General features: G+C 39.6%; 1 protein-coding gene across 11 annotated transcripts in view; it reads left to right on the top strand.

The window, feature by feature from the left end:
- DOCK7 (dedicator of cytokinesis 7) overlaps positions 1-19,691 on the top strand; it is a 186,164-nt gene that overhangs the window by 47,164 nt on the left and 119,309 nt on the right. For all 11 annotated transcript variants that reach the window (XM_036352881.1, XM_036352879.1, XM_036352876.1 and 8 more), the window contains exons 11-14: positions 192-357; positions 3,909-4,051; positions 9,359-9,452; positions 12,476-12,638. In XM_036352881.1, the coding sequence (XP_036208774.1) occupies positions 192-357; positions 3,909-4,051; positions 9,359-9,452; positions 12,476-12,638 (566 nt within the window). The remainder of the gene's footprint in view (positions 1-191; positions 358-3,908; positions 4,052-9,358; positions 9,453-12,475; positions 12,639-19,691) is intronic.

The raw sequence follows: 19,691 nt of genomic DNA, 5'->3' as shown, positions 1-19,691 counted from the left end.
TTGTAGAACAGGTTAAGGTTGTTCAGTGGTTAAGATAGTACACTGTTAATTGATCTCTGAAAGGCACAGATTGTTTTTCCATCTTTGTTGAAAATTGAGAATTTTTAAACTGTGTCTCTATTTATTATGAAATAGCCTTTAATTCATTTCTTTGAGCATAATCATATAATGTATAAAGTTTTGTTTTGCAGAATAAGGAAAAATTGGAGAAGCTGAAAAGTCAAGCTGATCAGTTTTGCCAAAGACTTGGAAAATATCGCATGCCTTTCGCTTGGACTGCGATCCATTTAATGAATATTGTTAGCAGTGCTGGGAGTTTGGAAAGAGATTCTACAGAGGTAGAAATTAGTACGGGAGGTAAGAGTGTTTTATATAAAATGTTTCTAAATATATAATTTTTTTTCTTCTTTCTTAGATAAGCTTGTTTTATGTGTAGACTTTGCAATGTGATGAGGCATACATGGTTTCTTTTTTGCCTTTTGTTAAAACCTTAACAGCTTTTTTGAGATGTAATTTGCATACCATACATTTCACCTGTTTTAAGTGTATAATTCAGTGTTTTTTTAATGTAGTCCCAAGGTTCTGCAACCATCATTGCAATCTAATTGTGGAATGCTTTCATAGTCACTAGCAGTCATTTTCCATTCTCCCCAAATCCCCAAACCCAACACTAAACAACCTCAAATCTACTTACCAGTAAGTCGTATGGATTTTCTTGTTCCAGACATTTCATATCAATAGAATTACGTAATATCTAGTCTTTTGTGTCTAGCTTCTTTTGCTTAGTGTAATGTTTTAAAGTTAATCTGTGCTATAGCATGTGTCAGTATTTCATTTTTTATTGCTGAATAATGGTCCATTGTACTTGTCTGTTAAGTATGAAATAACATTATGTCTAAATAAACAACGTACATAACTTAATTAAAAATACTTTCTTGCTAAAATATGCTAACCATCATCTGAGCCTTCAATGAGTTGTAATCTTTTTGCTGGTGGAGAGTTTTGCCTCAGTGTTAATGTCTGCTGACTTATTAGAGTGGTGGCGGCTGAAGGTTGGGGTATCTGTGGCAATTTCTGAAAATACAACAGCAATGAAATTTGCTGCATTAAGTGACTCTTTTGCCAATGATTTCTCTATAGCATGTGATGCTGTTTGATGGCATTTTACCTACAGAACTTCTTTCATAATTGGAGTCAGTTCTTTTAAACCCTGCTGCTGCTTTATCACCTAAGTTTATATAATTTCTATATCCTTCGTTGTCATTTCAACAATCATCACAGCATCTTCATCAGGAGTCAGTTCTGTCTCAGGAAACCACTCTCTCTGATCAACCATAAGAAGCAATTCCTCATCTGTTAATGTTTTATCATGAGATGCAGCAATTCAGGCTCCAATAAGTCTAGTTCTCTTGCTATTTCCACCACATCTGCAGTTACTTCCTCCACTGAAATCTTCAACCACTCAAACTCATCAGTGAGGGTTGGAATCAACTTCTTCCAAATTCCTGTTAACGTTGGTATTTTGACTGCTTCTCATGAATCTGTATTGTTCTTAATGACATTGAGAATGGTGAATCATTTCCAGAAAGTTTCAGTTTACTTGCCCAGATCCATCAGAGGAATCACTGTGGCAGATATATCCTTATGAAATGTATTTTTTAAATAAAAAGACTTAAAAGTTGAAATTACTCCTTGATCCATGGGCTGCAGAATGGATGTTGTGTTAGCAGGCATGAAAACATTAATGTACATCTCCATTAGAGCTCTTGGGTGACCAGGTGCATTGTCAATGAGTAGTATTATTTTGAAAGGAATATTTTTTTCTGAGCAATAGGTCTTAACAGTGGGCTTAAAATGTTCAGTGAATCATGTAGGCAGATGTGCTATCATCCAGGCTTTGCTGTTCCTTTTATAGAGCACAGGCAGAGTAGTTTAGCATAATTCTTAAGGACCCTAGGATTTTTAGAATGGCAAATGAGCACTGGCTTCTATGTAAAGTCACTAGCTGCCTTAGCCCCTCACAAGAGAGTCAGGTTTTGAAGCTTTGAACCCAGGCATTAACTTCTCCTCTCTAGCTATAAAGTCCTAGATAGCATCTGCTAACCTAAGGCTGTTTTGTCTCTATTGGGAATCTGTTTAGTGTAGCCACCTTCATTAATTATCTTAGCTAGATCTTCTGGATAATGCTGCAGCTTCTATATTAGCACTTGCTGCTTCACCTTGCACTTTTATGTTATGAAAGATGGCTTCTTTCCTTAAGCCTATGAACTAGCCTCAGCTAGCTTCAACCTTTTCATCGGCATCTTCCTCACTTCTCTCAGCCTTCATAGAATTGAAGAGAGTTAGGATCTTGCTCTGGATTTGGCTTTGGCTGAAGGGAATGTTGTGGATGGTTTGATCTTCTATCCAGACCACTAAAATATTCTCCATATCAACAATAAGGCTGTTTCGCTTTCTTATCTTTTGTGTGTTCACTGGAGCAGCACTTTTAATTTCTTTCACGAATTTTTCTTTGCATTTACAAATTGGCCAACTCTTTGATGCAAGAGGCCTAGCTTTCAGCATATCTTGGCTTTCAACATTCTCTCATTAAGCTTAATCATTTGTAGCTTTTGATTAAAAATGAGAAACATAGGACTTTCTTTCACTTGAATACTTGGAGGCCATTGTAGGGTTATTATTTGGCCAATTTCAGTATTATTGTGTCTCAGAGAATTGGGGTCTCTCGGAGAGGGACAGAGATAGGAGAACAACCCGTCACTGGAACAATCAGAACACACATTTATTAAGTTTGCTCTCTTAAGTTTGTGATGCCCCAAAACAATTACAATAATAACATCAGAGATCACTGATCACAGATTACCATAACAAATATAATAACAGTGAAAAAGTTTGAAATAGCTCTAGCTGGTTTGGCTCAGTAGATAGAGCATTGGCTTGTGGACCAAAGGGTCCTGGGTTCGATTCCAGTCAAGTGCATGTACCTCGGTTGCAGGCTTCTCCTCGGCCTGGGCCCTGGTCAGGGCATGTGCAGGAGGCAACCAATTGATATTTCTCTCACATCGATATTTCTCTCTGTCTTTCACTCTCTTTTCCACTGTCTCTAAAAAATCAATGGAAAAATATCCTCGGGTGAGGATTAAAAAAAAAAATAGTTTGAAATATTGTGAGAATTACCAAAATGTGAACAGAGACAAATTGAGCGAATACTATTGAAAAAAATGGCACCAATAGAGTTGCTCAATGCAGGGTTGCCACAAATTTTTAATATGTGAAAAATGTAATATCTGTAGAGTGCAATAAAGCAAAGAGCAATAAAACAAGATATACCTGTCTTGGAGGTATATATATATATTACTTGGAGGTATATATATATATTATTATATATAATCTGTCTTGGAGAATGTCTTATGTGTGCTTGAGAAGAATGTGCATTTGCCTTTTGTTTAGTGGAGTATATTGTAGAGGTCTGGTAGGTCTAGTTTGTTTATAGTTTTGTTTTAAGTCTTCAACATAATTATTTTATTGGGTTTGAATAGTAGGGTTATCTTGCAAAAATTTGAATGAAAGTTTCAAATTCAAGTGCTGTAAGACTGAGGGACCATATATAGTGACTAAAATTTCTAGTTCCTCTATATCTGTTCTTCTTAGCTCATCTTTGGTCATATGCATAATCTTTGTGTGGTAATTACCTTTTTTTACATTGGAGAATTTTAAAGAGAATCAGAAGATTTAGGTGTAATATTTTCTTACTGATCTCCCAAAGAAGTGAAATTCTTCTACTATAGTCAATATGCTAAGTGGTTATTTTCAACCTCAGTGGATTTCCACCCTGTTTGGAAAGCTGCTTTAAAACAAGTTTTTTAAACATTATAAAAATGAATATTTTACTTTTTTTTCCTTCGTAGAACGAAAAGGGTCTTGGTCAGAGAGGAGGAATTCCAGTATTGTTGGCAGACGATCACTTGAAAGGACAACAAGTGGAGATGATGCTTGTAACCTGACCAGCTTTCGACCTGCTACACTCACAGTGACAAATTTTTTTAAGCAGGTATTGTTCTGTCATGTAGGAATTCTAGGGAGTTATTTGTCTGTAAATTTCTTTTGGTTTCAGAAAAATCGTGAATGTATATGCACATATAATAATTGATTATAATTTCAAGAAATTTTAAAAAATTAAGAATAAAAATAAAATATATAATAATAAAAATAATTTATATATATCTGTTTTATCATTTTATTTAAATAGTGACATTGTCTAATAATGCATCAGAATCAATCCTCCACATCTATATTCTACTGCTTCAGTGAGCTTTATTCCCCCTAGTTTTTTTGTGAGTGTATGCATACTGGATTTTGAAGTAAAATTAATTTTATAATGTGGACCAAGATCAGAAAAATTTGAAAGCCTTTGTCTTGAGTAAGCAGATGACCAGAACCATATAAGAATGGAAGAAAATTTGTATTAGTGTGACAAACTGGAGAATAACCATTCACGTGTTTTAGAGCAGATTAAAGGAAAATGCAAAATACTCTCTCAAAATTCCTCCTTTTAAGATGTTATTCTAAATATAGGGAGGAAATCCTGGCCTTCTGATACCTTGTAACTTGAGAGAGCTAGATTTTAGGGCAGGATGTGCCATGAATTGACAGATAACAATGTACTTGAAGTGTCTTTCACAATTATCTATCAATAGCATTCATAGGCAACTGCTCTGAGACACTCAGATGGAAAATAAAGCAGGTAAGGAGTGTCTGAAGTGGTAAGGGTCTTTTTATTATGAACTAGAGGCCCGTGCACGGATCTGGTGGAGTTCCTTGGCCTGGCCTCTGGGGATTGGGCCAAGACTGGCTCTCCGACATCCCCTGAGGGGTCCCAGATTGTGAGAGGGTTGTTCTCGGGTGATGCATCCCAGAATCAGGCTCCCTCCTCTCTGGTTCTGGGTGCGTCACCTGAGAACCGCAGCTGCCAAGTCACCACAGCTCGGCAGCTCCTGGGTTGAGCGTCTCCCCCCTGGTGGTCAGTGCGCATTATAGCTACTGGTTGGAGCGTCTGCCCTCTGGTGGTCATTGCATGTCATAGTTACCTGTCGGACAGTCGTATGGTCGCTTAGGCTTTTATATATATAGATTGTAGTACAAGAAAGCGTTTAGAAAAGGCCTCAGTATTACTTCGATGAGGTAATAGCCAAGTATAGCTATGGAGACAGAGCGGTAGATTTACCTCATACAATGACACAACCTTGCAACTATGACATTTTTCTCTTTTTGTGCTTCCTCAGCTGCTACATCACTTCTGCTGTTTTCACAGCTCTTCTTTGCATTTCTTCAGCTGCTTTATCATTGAACTGGTATTGTAAACGCAAATCAACCAGTTATCCATCCACCTACCCACCTATTTATTCAAAGGTACTTTATTGAGCATTCATCATGTACTGAGCATCATTCTACCCACCTACGTATTTATCCAACAAATACTTTTTGAGTATTCACCATGTACTGGAGACCAGTAACCCGAAACTAGTACAAACTATTTGTGAAACTTAAAAAGCAATGATTGCTGGGGACATAGAGCAATGGGAAGCATTGACACTTGACTTTGTAGAGCTCTGTAATTTTTTAAACTATTAGTATGTACAATTTTTATAAGTATTTTTAAATAGCTAGAATATTATATATCAGGCAAATGCAAATTAAGTAAAAAGCAGAGATTATAATTTTAATAAAGTAGAATTAAAGGCACAATTTTCTCCTAAATTAGAAACAAAAGCAGGTGTTTTTTTGTTTTTGTTTTGTTTTGTTTTTAATTGAGCAATTACTACTCATGATTGGGATAGAGTAATCAGTGCTTATGTACAGATTTTAAATGTGACAAGCTAAAGTTATTAGAAATACATGGAGATTTAAAAATAAAATTCACACATTAGTTTTAAGGGCATTTTTTCTACTTACTAAAATGTGTGTAAGTTGTTGCTTTAGGAGTACACAACAGTAAACCAGCACTGTGGAGAAGGGGTTGTCAGCTAGGTTCATCCACATGTATAGAGGTTGACTGGAGTCAGCTGATCTAGACTGACTTTTGGGAAGACAGAAATAACAGACCTCTTTTATATTTCTCAATTTGTACTCTCATCATCTCGCAGGCTGGCTTGATAATGTTCTCATACCAGTGGCTGAAGTTCAAGAGGGAGGGTAAGCTCAGTTGTGCAAATGTTTTTGAAGTTTCTGCATCATCTTTGCTTATTGGCCAACACAAGCCTGGGGAGGGAGTTAATGTCCCACCTAACAAAAGGTATGGAAACAGATATAGAGTAAAGAATGGAGGTCAATAGTATAATCAATTGAACAGGTTAAGTAGACAGAAATAGTTGAATCTAAAGATAATCTTAATGTATCTATATATATAAAAGCCTAATATGCTAAGTGTTACACTGTTTGGTTGACCATTTGGTCAACTGCTTGACCAGTAGCTATGACATGCACTGACCACCAGGGGGCCGACGCTCCAATCGGTAGCTTGCTACTGGGGTCTGGTGGATCGGGAGTGGGTGAGACTGGCCGGACATACCCTGGAGCCAGTCTCCCGTGGTCCCTCCCTAGCCTCTAAAATATTTCTTCTAATTAATTTCCTTTCAATGTGCGTGAATTTATGCACCAGGCCTCTAGTCTACACTAATAAAAGAGAAACATGGTAATTGGCGTACGACCGCTACCCTTTTCATTGGCTAATCAGCGAGATATGCAAATTAACTGTCAGCCAAGATGGCGGCCGGCAGCCAGGCAGCTTGAAACTAACATGAGGCTTGCTTGCCTCAGTGACGGAGGAAACCAGCATTCCCCGCCTGTGGCTGCAGGCCTCTGAGCCTGCAGTTTAAGAAACATTATAACGAATACTGCCGGACTTCAGCCAGCAGAATCGCAACATTGTAAGCAAAGGCCAGAAACCTACTTTCAGCAGCGGAGGCCTAAGAGCTGGAGCCAAGCCTCAAGTTAAAGCTGGCCCAGAATTAAAAAAAAAAAAAAAAAAAAAGGAAAGAAGGAGCGGTTGGGAGCTTCAGTCACCCCCAGCCTGAAAACAGCCTTCAGCCCCTTACCCAGACTGCCCAGGCACCCCAGTGGGGACCCCCACCCTGAAGGGTGTGTGACCAGCTGCAAACAGCCATCATCCCCTCACCCAGGCTGGCCAGGCACCCCAGTGGGGACCCCCACCCTGAAGGGTGTGTGACCAGCTGCAAACAGCCATCATCCCCTCACCCAGGCTGGCCAGGCATCCCAGTGGGGACCCCCACCCTGATCCAGGACACCCTTCAGGGCAAACCAGCCGGCCCCCACCCGTGCACCAGGCCTCTACCCTATATAGTAAAAGGGTAATATGCCTCCCAGCACCGGGATCAGCGGAGCCGCGAGGCCTCCCGGCACTGGGATCAGCCTGATGGGGCAGCGCCCAAACCCCCTGATCGGCCCTGCTCTGTGTGTGACAGGGTGCGGCACCCCAACCCCACCCGCCCCCCGCCACGGGCCCTGCTCTGTGTGTGACGGGGTAGAGCCATAACCTCCCCATCTGCCCTGCCCTGAGTGTGAGAGTGGCGGCACCCCAACCCCCGGATCGGCCCTGCTCTGTGGGTGATAGAGGGCGGCGCCCCAACCCCCTGATGGGCCCTGCTCTGTGGGTGATAGAGGGCAGCGCCCCAACCTGCTGATCCGCCCTGCTCTGTGTGTGACCGGGGACGGTGCCCCAACTCCCCTATCGGCCCTACTCTGTGAGTGACAGGGGGAGCTCCTCAACCCCCTGATGGGCCCTGCTCTGTGCATGACAGGGAAAGGAGCCCCAACTCCCCTGATGGGCCCTGCTGTGTGCGTGACAGGGGGCAGCGCCCCAACCCCCTGGTTGGCCCTGCTCTGTGCGTGACAGGGGGTGGCGCCGCAACCTCCCCATCGACCCTGCCTTGAGTGTGACAGGGGGCGATGCCCCAACCCCCCAATCGGCCCTACCCTGAGCGTGACTGGGGGTGGCATCACAACCTCCCAATCCGCCCTGCTCTGTGCATGACAGGGGGCGGCGCCCCAACTCCCCAATCGGCCCTGCTCTGAGCCCGACCAGGGGCTGCACCTAGGGATTGGGCCTGCCCTCTGCCACCCGGGAGCAGGCCTAAGCCAGCAGGTCGTTATCTCCCGAGGGGTCCCAGACTGCGAGAGGGCACAGGCCGGGCTGAGAGATCCCCCCCCTCACCCCCGAGTGCCCAAATTTTTGTGCACCGGGCCTCTAGTTATAAATAAGAACCATTTAAGGATGCATTTAATTCTGTATTCAAAAGGAGAGAATATACTGTTTTAGCAACTGATAGAACATTTGTAATAATTAATTATATGTTAGGTCACTGAAAAAATCTTCATAGAGTCAAATTTGCTAACCATAACTCAATAAAACTAAAAACTATTTATAAAAGTATTAACAAAAAACTCCAGCCTTTTGGAAAGTAAAAATCACTTTTCTAGATAGTGGGATAAAAGATGAGCAATTCTGTATCCTGTTCAGAATATAGCAGTGAGCAGGTGGAATATGTAGTTCAGGGTGAGCTCATAGTAGTAAAGTAACCTTAACCCTATTTAAGATAAAAAGACGACATGAACTATGCTTTAAAACCACTAAGGTATTAAATGCAGGAGGTTTAGATTAATAAACTCTAAAAACTAACTCTTAAATTAAAAAACAAAATTAATCCCTACCTATTTTAATTGCAAAACATTATATTAAATTAAAAAATTTTTATTAATTAGGTATGGTTTGGTTTGGTTTGTCTCTTTTCCCAGGATGGAGGTCTTTTCATTTTTTTTCTTTCTGGTTTAATATCAAGATAGTTATACTTTATTTCAAGAGAAGTTTTTGTTACTACTTCTTTCTTCTTGTAAATTTAGTCAGTGCTTTATATTTTGCGTTTGAGAGACTTGGTGATATAAAATTGAAAAGACAAATATAAACTCAAGTGTTATAAGTTTTTAAGAATGTCATTATATGTATATCTGTTTTATATCAATACTCTTTTTTTTGTCCTTTTCATCTATCTCTAATTTGTATTGATTTTCCATATTTTAGAGTTCCCTGTAATACCTTATAAACATAATGGGCTATAAATAAATATATAAAATTTAAAAACAGATAGCAGTATCATAACTCAATAAAATTTGAAAGCATAAAAAAGGAAATAAGTCCACATACTGATTTTTAATCACGATTATATAAATTTTACGTTTCACTCTGACTCAAATAAAGGAAAAAGGGCAGGATTATTAACAAGCAATATTTTAAATCTACCATATTTATTTTATCAAATAATTTTTCCTTTGTTTTTAAAATCAGGAAGGAGACCGCTTAAGTGATGAAGATCTGTACAAATTCCTTGCCGATATGAGAAGGCCATCTTCTGTTTTACGGAGACTAAGACCTATTACAGGTATTTAAAATTTTTAACTAGAAATAATTATAACTGTTATCATCACAAGTATATTGTATTCTTTGTAATATGTATTCCTTTTTCACTTACTTGGCCCATATGTCTGTCAGTACTCTTCATCTCATTCTACCCTCATGTGGTCTGACACTTTGGATGCAGGAATCTTTGATAATTTTTTTTTTTAATAAATCTTTATTGTTCAGATTATTACAGTTGTTCCTCTTGTTTTCCCCCCATAGCTCCCCTCCACCCAGTTCCCACCCCACCCTCTGCCCTTACCTCCCCCCCCCGCCACTGTCCTCATCCATAGGTGTATGATTTTGGTCCAGGCTCTTCCCACACCCTCCCACACCCCTTTTCCCCCCGAAAATTGTCAGTCCATTCCCTTTCTATGCCCCTGATTCTATTATATTCGCCAGTTTACTCTTGTTCATCAGATTTTTTATTCACTTGATTTTCAGATTCACTTGTTGATAGATATGTATTTGTTGTTCATAATTTTTACCTTTACCTTTTTCTTCTTCCTCTTCTTAAAGAATACCTTTCAGCATTTCATATAATACTGGTTTGATAGTGATGAACTCCTTTAGCATTTTCTTACCAGTGAAGCTCTTTATCTGACCTTCAATTCTGAATGATAGCTTTGCTGGATAAAGTAATCTTGGTTGTAGGTTCTTGGCATTCATCACTTTGAATATTTCTTGCCACTCCCTTCTGGCCTGCAAAGTTTCTGTTGAGAAATCAGCTGACAGTTGTATGGGTACTCCCTTGTAGGTAACTGACTTTTTTTCTCTTGCTGCTTTTAAGATTCTCTCTTTGTCTTTTGCCCTTGGCATTTTAATTATGATGTGTCTTGGATTCCTTTTGTTTGGGGTTCTCTGCACTTCCTGGACTTGTAAGTCTATTTCTTTCACCAGGTAGGGGAAGTTTTCTGTCATTATTTCTTCAAATAGGTTTTCAATATCTTGGTCTCTCTCTTCTTCTGGCACCCATATAATTCAGATGTTGGTACGCTTGAAGTTGTCCCAGAGGCTCCTTACACTATCTTCATATTTTTGGATTCTTTCTGCTTTTTGCTTTTCCAGTTGGGTATTTTTTGCTTCCTCATATTTCAAATCTTTTTCTTGATTCTTGGAATCCTCTTGTCTGCTGTTGGATCTCTGTATATTATTCTTTATTTCAGTCAGTATATGCTTAATTTCTAGTTGGTCCTTTTTCATATCCTCCAGGGTCTCACTAAATTTATCGGCGGTTTCTAGAAAATTCTTGAAAAACCGTGGTTTTTGAATTATATATCCTGTAGTTTGCTTTCCTCCATTTCTGTCATTTGTGATCTCTTTCTTTGTCTCCGCATTTTTTATGCTTCCCTGTGTTGGTAGAGTGGCTTTCTGTGCTAGGTGTCCTATAGGGCCCAGTGACTCAGCCTCCCCAATTACCTGAGGTGGACACTCTTGGCACACCCCTTTGTGGGCTGTGTGCACAGTATTGTTGTTAAGCCTTGATTGTTGTTGGTATCACTGGAAGGAATTGACCTCCAGGCCAATTGGCTGTGAGAATCAACTGTGTCTGCAGTGGGAGAACTTCTGTGCTGGAGACACCATTCTGGGGCAAGACTTGCTTCAGTGGGGCTTTGGTGCTCACTGAGTCTGCCCCCTGGGTGTGTCCCTTATGTATCTGAGGAGTTGTAATCTGGATGGTCCCACTCTGACCACTGGGTACACTGGCTCTTGGATCTAAGGAGGTGCTAATTTAGCCTCTGCCTGAGGCTACCCAGCAGGAGCTACAGAGAGATCTGCAGATTCCTCTTCCTTGTTTGGGGTTTGGAGGTGCCCAGATGAGGCCTAGCTGTGAAGCAGTGCAAGCTGCTGTGGGGCCTTGAGCCTTCTTTTGGATGTTCTGGGTCTCTCTGACCCAGGTGCATTTTATTAGGTAATTTTGGATCTCAAAGGGCCAGGGCATTCCTATGCAAAAGCCTCTGCTCGCAGCTTGGGTGGGGGGCGGGGTCTCAAGGAATCAACAGGGCGGGGCAAGCAGCTATGGCTGCTCCTCAGTCCTACCCTAAGAGACCCCGCATCTCAGTGTCCCGGTAATCGTCTCAGTGTCCCGGTAATCTCTGCAAGCACCTCTGAGAGAAAGCTGCCCTTGAGTTCCGACTGATGCCAGACAGCCCAGTCTCTCCCCGTATGAGTCTGGGTCCCCAGAGACTTGCCCGGAATTGGAGTTCAGAGCAGTCTCGAGCTTGAGACTCCCTCCCGTTTGAAAAAGACACCAGTGTCCTCCGTTGCCAGCCCTTTCCAAGTGTGCCTCCGTACCTCTGCACTTTACTTCCGCACCTCCTCTGAGTCTCAGTGTGCTTTTCTCTTTCCTTCTAGTTGTAGAATTTCCACTCAGCCAGCCTTCCTGTGGTTCTGGATGATGTCTGTTTTGTCTTTTAGTTGTAGTTTTGAAGTGGTTGTGCGAGGCAGCAATTTCAGGTGTTTACCTATGCCGCCATCTTGGTTCTCTCAGAACCTTTGATAATTTAAGTACTGAAATGAGAGCGATGAATAATACCATGGCTTAAAATTATTTTCTAGAGGAAAAAAATGCATGAAATGGTAAAATTTAGAAGTGATCATGAAATGGTAAAATTTAGAAACATTCACATTATGATCAGAGCAAACCATTCCAGAGTAAAACTATTTTTTAAGCCTACCAAGTTTAATTTAAACATTTAATCTTTGAAATGGTAGCTCGTTCCTGTGCTAGATTTCTGTTTGTTTGGTTTGTTTTTTTGCTGATTCTTTTTCATTCATTCATTTATTCATTCATTCAGTATTTTACATGTATTTATGTGTGTCTCAGGAATTTATACCTTTGAGACTTGCCAAAATGAAGTGATTTAGAGGACTGAGACAATAATAATTTGGTTTCTTTCCAGACTTCTTGCAAAAATATGATCTAAATTCATTCAAAAACATTTTCAACATAAAGTTTTTATTTATTATGTTTACATTGTTTTTACAATATATTTTTATATGCAGCTCAGCTGAAGATAGACATTTCTCCGGCACCTGAAAATCCTCATTATTGCCTAACCCCAGAGCTGCTTCAGGTGAAGCTTTACCCTGACAGTAGAGTTAGACCTACCAGAGAAATTTTGGAGTTTCCTGCTAGGGATGTCTATGTTCCAAACACTACTTACAGGTAATACATTTTAATTTGGGAAAATTTTGAAATAAGATAATGTATATTCTAATAGTAATATAGAACTAGAATGAAACTCTTCAAAAATCTTGTGTAGCTTTGTTACTTGTTCCATTTTTTATCACATGACTATATTAATAGCTGTAATGTATGAAGCTTTTACTGTGTCCCAGATAAAATCTTAATTATCTTACATACATTATCTTATTTAATTCTCATAACTTGAGGTATGTGTTACCTTCATTTTAGGAGTGAATAAACAGAGATCAAGAGGTTAAGTATACTTGAGTATGGTGGAACTAGCACTTGAATCGTGGGCTGTTAGTTTAAAACATTTGAACTCCTAGTTCCTATTTTTTCTCAAATGGTCTTATTAACAGAATCTAGCATTACATATGAATCAAGTTTATGTGCCTAAACTATGTTCTAACAATAACAGTATTTGGTAAATATACTATTTAGAGAATACCTGACACGAGATTATTGGCTAAGCTATTTAGGCTGAACACTACATAACTCCAGGGGTACCATTTATGAATGATGCTCTCCACATTTTGTGAATGCTGAGACCATGACTTGATATGTCTGTTGGGATATACAACAGGGCAGCTCAGACATAAGATTCTAATGCACACTTCCCCATCTTAGCATATTTCACCATTTACCCAGTTCCTGAGGCCAAAATTTTGGGAATCAAAATGATTTCCCTTCTTTTCTTACTCCTCCATTTACTCCTAGAACAAGTTTTATAGGCTTTAATTTTTAAATGTATCCCAAATCTAGTATTTTTTATGTCCTCCACCTCTAAAACTCAGTCAAAGTCACCATGTAGGTCAGCATTGTCAAATAGAAATATAATCTTAACCACATTTGTAATTTAAAATTTTATAGTTGCTACATTAAAAAAATAAAAAGAAACAAGTGAAATTCATTTTAATTATTTGTTGTTTAACCCAGTATACCTAACATATCATTTTGACATGTACTAAATGTAAAAATTATTGAAAGATCTTACTTCTTTTCTCTCCTACTAAAGTCTTCAAAATCTGAGGTGCATTTTACTTTTAAAGCACTTCTCATTTCAGATGCTAAAGAGCCACGTAGGACTAGGGGCTATTATATTGGATAGCTGCTAATCTTGAATTTTGTTGTACCTTTTTAATTTGATCATCTTATTTCTACTCCTGCCTTAGTCAACTCTCAACATTGCAGTCAGAGAGGTTTTTAAAAGTTAAAAACCAGATCATTCATTCCTCTTTCTAAAACCCTCTAGTTGTTTCTATTATAAGCAAAAAAAGAAGTATTTTTTGTAATTGTCTATAAGACTCTACGTATCTGACTTCTGCCTTTCTTTAACTTCATGTCCCTCTAATCTCTGCTTTGCTTGCTTCATTTTAGCCTCAATGGCCTTTTTGTTCATCCTTGTACAAACAAAATTCAATTCTGCGTAAGGCTTTCTATTTGTTTTCTTTGCCTGTCGTTTTCCCCCAGATTTCTGCATGGCTTGGTTCCTTTTTCAAACATATATCTCTTAAAGGTCACTTCTTAGAGAAGCTTACTCTCATCACCCTACCTAAAATGATCCACTGCTTCCCTCCTCTCGCTCTTTACCCTTATTGTGTTTATCATTATCTGACATTATATGTAGTTATGGGATCATTTTTTCTTTGTCATTAGAATGTAATTACTGTAAATGCCAGGGACTTGTCTGTTTTGTTTACAGCTTTATCTTCAGCATCTAGCACAGTATGCTAGCACACCAAAAGCACATAATAAATATTTATTCAATGAATTAAGAAACTGGAAACTAGACACTTGTCTAAGGGTGGGATTTAGAGTCTACAGATATGAATTTATAAAAGTAGTTTTTATGTTTGAGATGGAATGCTTGATTTTATATTTTTAAAAAGGTCATTAAAACCTTATTTTATAAAGGCTTATTGTGGGAGATAGTTAAGCCTACCTTCATGACCTTGAACTGCACATTTCACACAGATTGAGTAATTTTGACCTAGTCTATTTTCCATGAGAACACTTTGGACTTTGATAAAAAGGCCAACTATTGGGTCCCTTTTCAATTTTGAAAACTGTTGTGTTGGATGGTCGCTTGATAGTACATGCATACATGCAATGCTTGCGGTTGTTAGTGATGGGAAAATCAAGGAAATTTGATTATCCTATAACAGAAGGTGGAATATGTAGCCATATATATTTGGGATAGGTTTCATAAAAGAGGCAAGTTGGAGGTACTGAATAAATACTGGTTAAGGAGTACCTTTTTGGTTAATGAGTGATTTCCATGAGTCACACTATTAGGAAGGAAAGATACAGGCATGAAAACATGCTGACTCTAGGATGAGAGAGAGTGGGTAAATACATTGTGCTGAAATAGGTAACCCTGAAAGAGGAAGTGAGTATACTTGCTTTCAGTAAAATTCAAACTGGTGCAAAGTAAACTCTTGGTGTAGAAATTTTGCAATACAGTAGTCTCCCTGTATTTGCAGGGATGTGTTCCAAGACCCCAAAGGATGCCTAAAACCCCTGGGAGTGACAAACTCTATATTGTAAAAATCCTCACTTAATGCCATGGATAGGTTCTTTGACTTTAAGTGAAATGACATGTAGCAGAACCATCTCTACCATAGCCTAATAGATATAAACAAGAGTTAAGTTTCTACAGCATCTCATCAGTGTTAGAATAAAATGATGTTAAATGAAATGATGTTATTTGAGGACCTGCTATATTGTACTATGTTTTTTCCTATACATACATACCTATTATAAAGTTTAATTTGTAAATTAGGTACAGTAAGAGATTAACAACAACTAATAGTAAAATAGAATAATTATGTCAGTAGATTGTATTAAAAGTTACGTGAATGTGGTATCTCTCTCTGTCTAAAAATATCTTACTGTACTCACTCTTTTGTGATGTTGTGAGATGATACAAATGCCTACATGATGAGATGAAGTGAGGTGAATGATGTAGGCATTGTGATGTAGTGTTAAGCTACTACTGACCTTCTGATAGTACATCAGGAGGATCATGATGATGTCATGTCTTCTACCAACAAATTTAATGCCCTTTTCATCTTATCTAAGCAGTATGCACTGGGCTGTAACTTTGGCAGTTTGAGGTGTGACAGCAAAACTAGCACGAGCTTCTTTTTTCTTCTTCACCATTTCACGGTTAGAAGATTTGTTCTTACTGTAGATTTAGCAGCCAAGGAATATGATGTTTTTTCTTTCCTTACTAAGTCTAGAAGGTTCACCTTCCACTTAAAGCAATACTTTAAGGCTTCTCTTTGGCTTATCCTAATTGCCTGCATCACTATTCTTGTGCTTTAGAGACCGTTATTAAGCAAAATAAGGTTTACTTGAACACAAGCGCTGTCATCTACTACAGTTGATCTGATCACCTAGGCAGCTACTAAGTGACTATTGAGTATGTAGCATCTACAGCTTGGAGATGTTGGTCAAAGGGATATTCATATCTTAACAGGATGAAGTGGGACAATGCGATATTTCACCATGCTATTCAAGAGAGTGCACAATTTAAAACTTGTAAATTAAAACAGAAAACCCTTGTGAATTGTTTATTTCTGAAATTTTCCATCTAATATTTTTGGACCATGGTAGAGCATGAAACTGGGAAGCAAGACTGCAGGTAAAAGAGGGAATTTCAGTAATTCACTAAAATCAAGTAGATTGACTATCTTTGCTCTTAGAGTTTTTATTACTTTTTCTCACAATTTATATTATTATGTTTGTCAGATTTACTTTTCTGTCTTATCTTTATTTAAGTGTCAGTTGAAGGGTACAAATAGTAATGCTGCAAGGTTGCAGAGGAAGGAGCCTCCATTTACTAGATAGTTGTGGAAAAGTGACATTATCTCTAACTTGAGGTATAAATAGAACCTAGCCAAGCAGAAAGGTCTGGGAGGCATTCTAGGCAATGGAAAGTCATTAAGAAAGTATATAGAGAATGTTTAAAAGTAGGTAATTTTTATTAGAGCTGAGGGTTTGTGTTGGGCAGGAAATGATTAAAGAGGTAACTAGGGTTCAGATTATTAAAGTCCTTGAGTACATGGAAGAGATTTGGATTTCATTCTGTAGGCTTATGCTCTTTCATGTTCTTGTGAGGGCACAGCTATATGGGACATGCACGTCCATAGGATAAACATGATACATCTTTCAGGAACATCACTTCTTAGAAGATCTGGGGAGGAAATAATTATACTAATAAAAGTGTAATATGCTAATTAGACCGGGAGACCTTCCGGATGTCCTTCCGGACAAAGCCATGGTGGTGGGGCCAAGGCAGAGGTGGTTAGGGGCAATCAGGTTGGCGGGGGGGGGGGGGGCATTTGGGGGCAACCATGCCAGCAGGGGGGGCAGTTGGGGGCGAGCTGGCTGGCACAGGGGGGCAGTTGGAGGCAAGCAGGCCGGCGGGGGAGGGGGGCAGTTAGGGGTGAGCAGGCTGGCAGGGGGGGCAGTTGGGGGTGAGCTGGCTGGCAGAGGGGGGCAGTTGGAGGTGAGCAGGCTGGCAAAGGGGGCAGGTGGGGGAGATCAGGCCAGCAGGGGGAGGCAGTTGGGGGCGATCACGTCGGCAGGGGGGGCAGTTGGGGGTAAGCTGGCTGGCAGAGGGGGCAGTAGGGGGCATGCTGGCTGGCAGGGGGGAGCAGGTGGGGTCAATCAGACTGGCGGCGGGGGGCAGATGGGGGCCATCAGGCCGGCAGGCAGGTAAGCAATTAGGAGCCAGAGGTCCCAGATTGTGAGAGGGATGTCCGACTGCCAGATACCCACAGGGATCTGGCCTAAACCGGCAGTCGGATATCCCCCGAGGGGTCCCAGATTAGAGAGGGTGCAGGCTGGGCCGAGGGACACCCTCCCTCCTGTGCAAGAATTTCGTGCACTGGGCCACTAGTTTTTATATAAAGATAGATTTGTGGAGTAGAAACTACAATTCACATGTAATTTTAAGATAAGATCATAAAATTTAGATAAAGTCCTATTAAGAATATAAAATAAATCTTTGCTTATATCAAGCCATTCTATCCTATAACTGCAGAATCTATAAGGATATGTTTTCATTATCTTTTCTTTGTTGTTACACTCTTTTAGTAGACAAGTTTGAGAGACACAGGTTGAAGCAGTATGCAGCCATTACAAATTTGTTTTCCGAAGATTGAGGGGCAATAGACATAAAATTAGGAGCCCAGGCAGGAGACTAGGTAGATCATTTTAAGACTCAGGTTAAAGGCAGTCCTTGGTAGGTTTTTGGCGGTAAAAATGGGAAGAAAGCATATCAGGTTAAGAGACTTCAAAGGAAGATTGTGACAGATTTATCAGATGAAGAGACTTTTCAAAAGAAGATTGTGATAGACTTAGTGGCTTATGATAGAGGAGAGGTGGTTTACAAAGTTCAGTGAAAAGCCAGAGATGTTTCTTGGGTTTTAAACTTCTGTGACTGAGAAGCATGGTAGTGCCATCCTATATAATAAAGAGCTAATATGCTAATTAGACCGAATAGCAGAACGACCATCTGGATGACCTTCTGGATGAAGCCGGGCTGCGAGGACTGGCCGAGGCTGCAAGGGCCGAGCCCCTTGCACAAATTTCATGCTTCGGGCTTCTAGTTAGGATATAATGAAGTAAGGAGGAGAGTGGGATAGGGCTGTGGTCGGCAAACTACGGCTCGCGAGCCACATGCGGCTCTTTGGCCCCTTGAGTGTGGCTCTTCCTAAGCCTTAGGAGTACCCTAATTAAGTTAATAACAATGTACCTACCTATATAGTTTAAGTTGAAAAAAATTGGCTCTCAAAAGAAATTTCAATCGGTGTACTGTTGATATTTGGCTCTGTTGACTAATGAGTTTGCCGACCACTGGATAGGGTAAGAAGGGAGGAAGGACCGGCAGAGGCAGTAAGGCATTGATGAATTTGTTATTTGATATTTTGAATTTGGGGAGATTATAGGATATTGAAAGGAGAAGTGGCAGGTAGGGGAATTGGAGAGAAAGCTGGAATAATATGCAGATTCCAGAACTTTATTCATAAAAAATAAATGAGTCTATGAGAGTAGATTGAGTTTCTGGAAGGTCAGAGTAGAACAGATGATTGAAGATTGGTCATTGGCCTACAATACTAAATACTGGCAGGGAATAGGACTATAAAGATGGATTCAAGTTAGGGATAATTCTCAGAGAGTGTAATATTATGGAAGCAAAATGAAGGTCAAATTTGAAAAAAGAATATTGTTATTAGTAAGTAGGGAGATCAAAGGTTATGCGGACTGGGTAGAGGCCTTTAAATTTGACATGTGAGTTAGTGGTGAAATTACAACACTTTGGCAAAGTAGTGAGGACAGAAGACTCGATTTTGTGAATAATAAAGGAGAAAATTCTTTCTCTTTATATACCAGAATGATCTCTCAATTTGAGCTTTATATTTAAAGCAGAAAAAAACTAATAGTACTTCCAAAGGGAACAAAATGAAACATATTGTCTGAGAATTGTTAAAAATTGAAACAAATTGTGGTTTGGCTCAGTGGATAGAGGGTCACCTGACCCTCTTGCGGACCAAAAGGGTCAAGAGCACATACTTTTGTTGCAGGCTCCTCCCTACCCCTGCTGGGCCCAGGCCCTGGGGTCCTGGGGCCCCAGGGCCCTGGGGCCCTGAGGTCCTGGTAGGGGCTCATGCAGGAGGCAACCAATTGATGTGTCCTCTCATATTGATGTTTCCCTTTGTCTTTCCCTCTCTTCCACTCTCCTTAAAAATCAATGGAAAAATACCCTCAGGTGAGGATTAACAACAATAACATAAAAAGGAAAAACAAATAGAGAAAGTAATTGGTATGTTAAATACATTATTTTGCATTTGAAAGCTTTCAATTTTTCCTTAAAAAAAGCTGTTTTGGTGTTCTGGCTCTACAAAATCAATTTTGACAGTTTGGCTGTGGTTCTGAAAACTAAAACTTATTCTTTCCCATATTCTTTTGTGCTTTTTTTTTGAATAAAATGTTTCTGTAGGATACATATAGATCATACATATT

Source organism: Myotis myotis, unplaced genomic scaffold, assembly GCF_014108235.1.
Source record: "Myotis myotis isolate mMyoMyo1 unplaced genomic scaffold, mMyoMyo1.p scaffold_m19_p_2, whole genome shotgun sequence".
Classification (NCBI taxonomy): Eukaryota; Metazoa; Chordata; class Mammalia; order Chiroptera; family Vespertilionidae; genus Myotis; species Myotis myotis.
The sequence above is the reverse complement of the archived record's forward strand: the minus strand, read 5'-3'. Positions and strand labels throughout refer to the sequence as shown.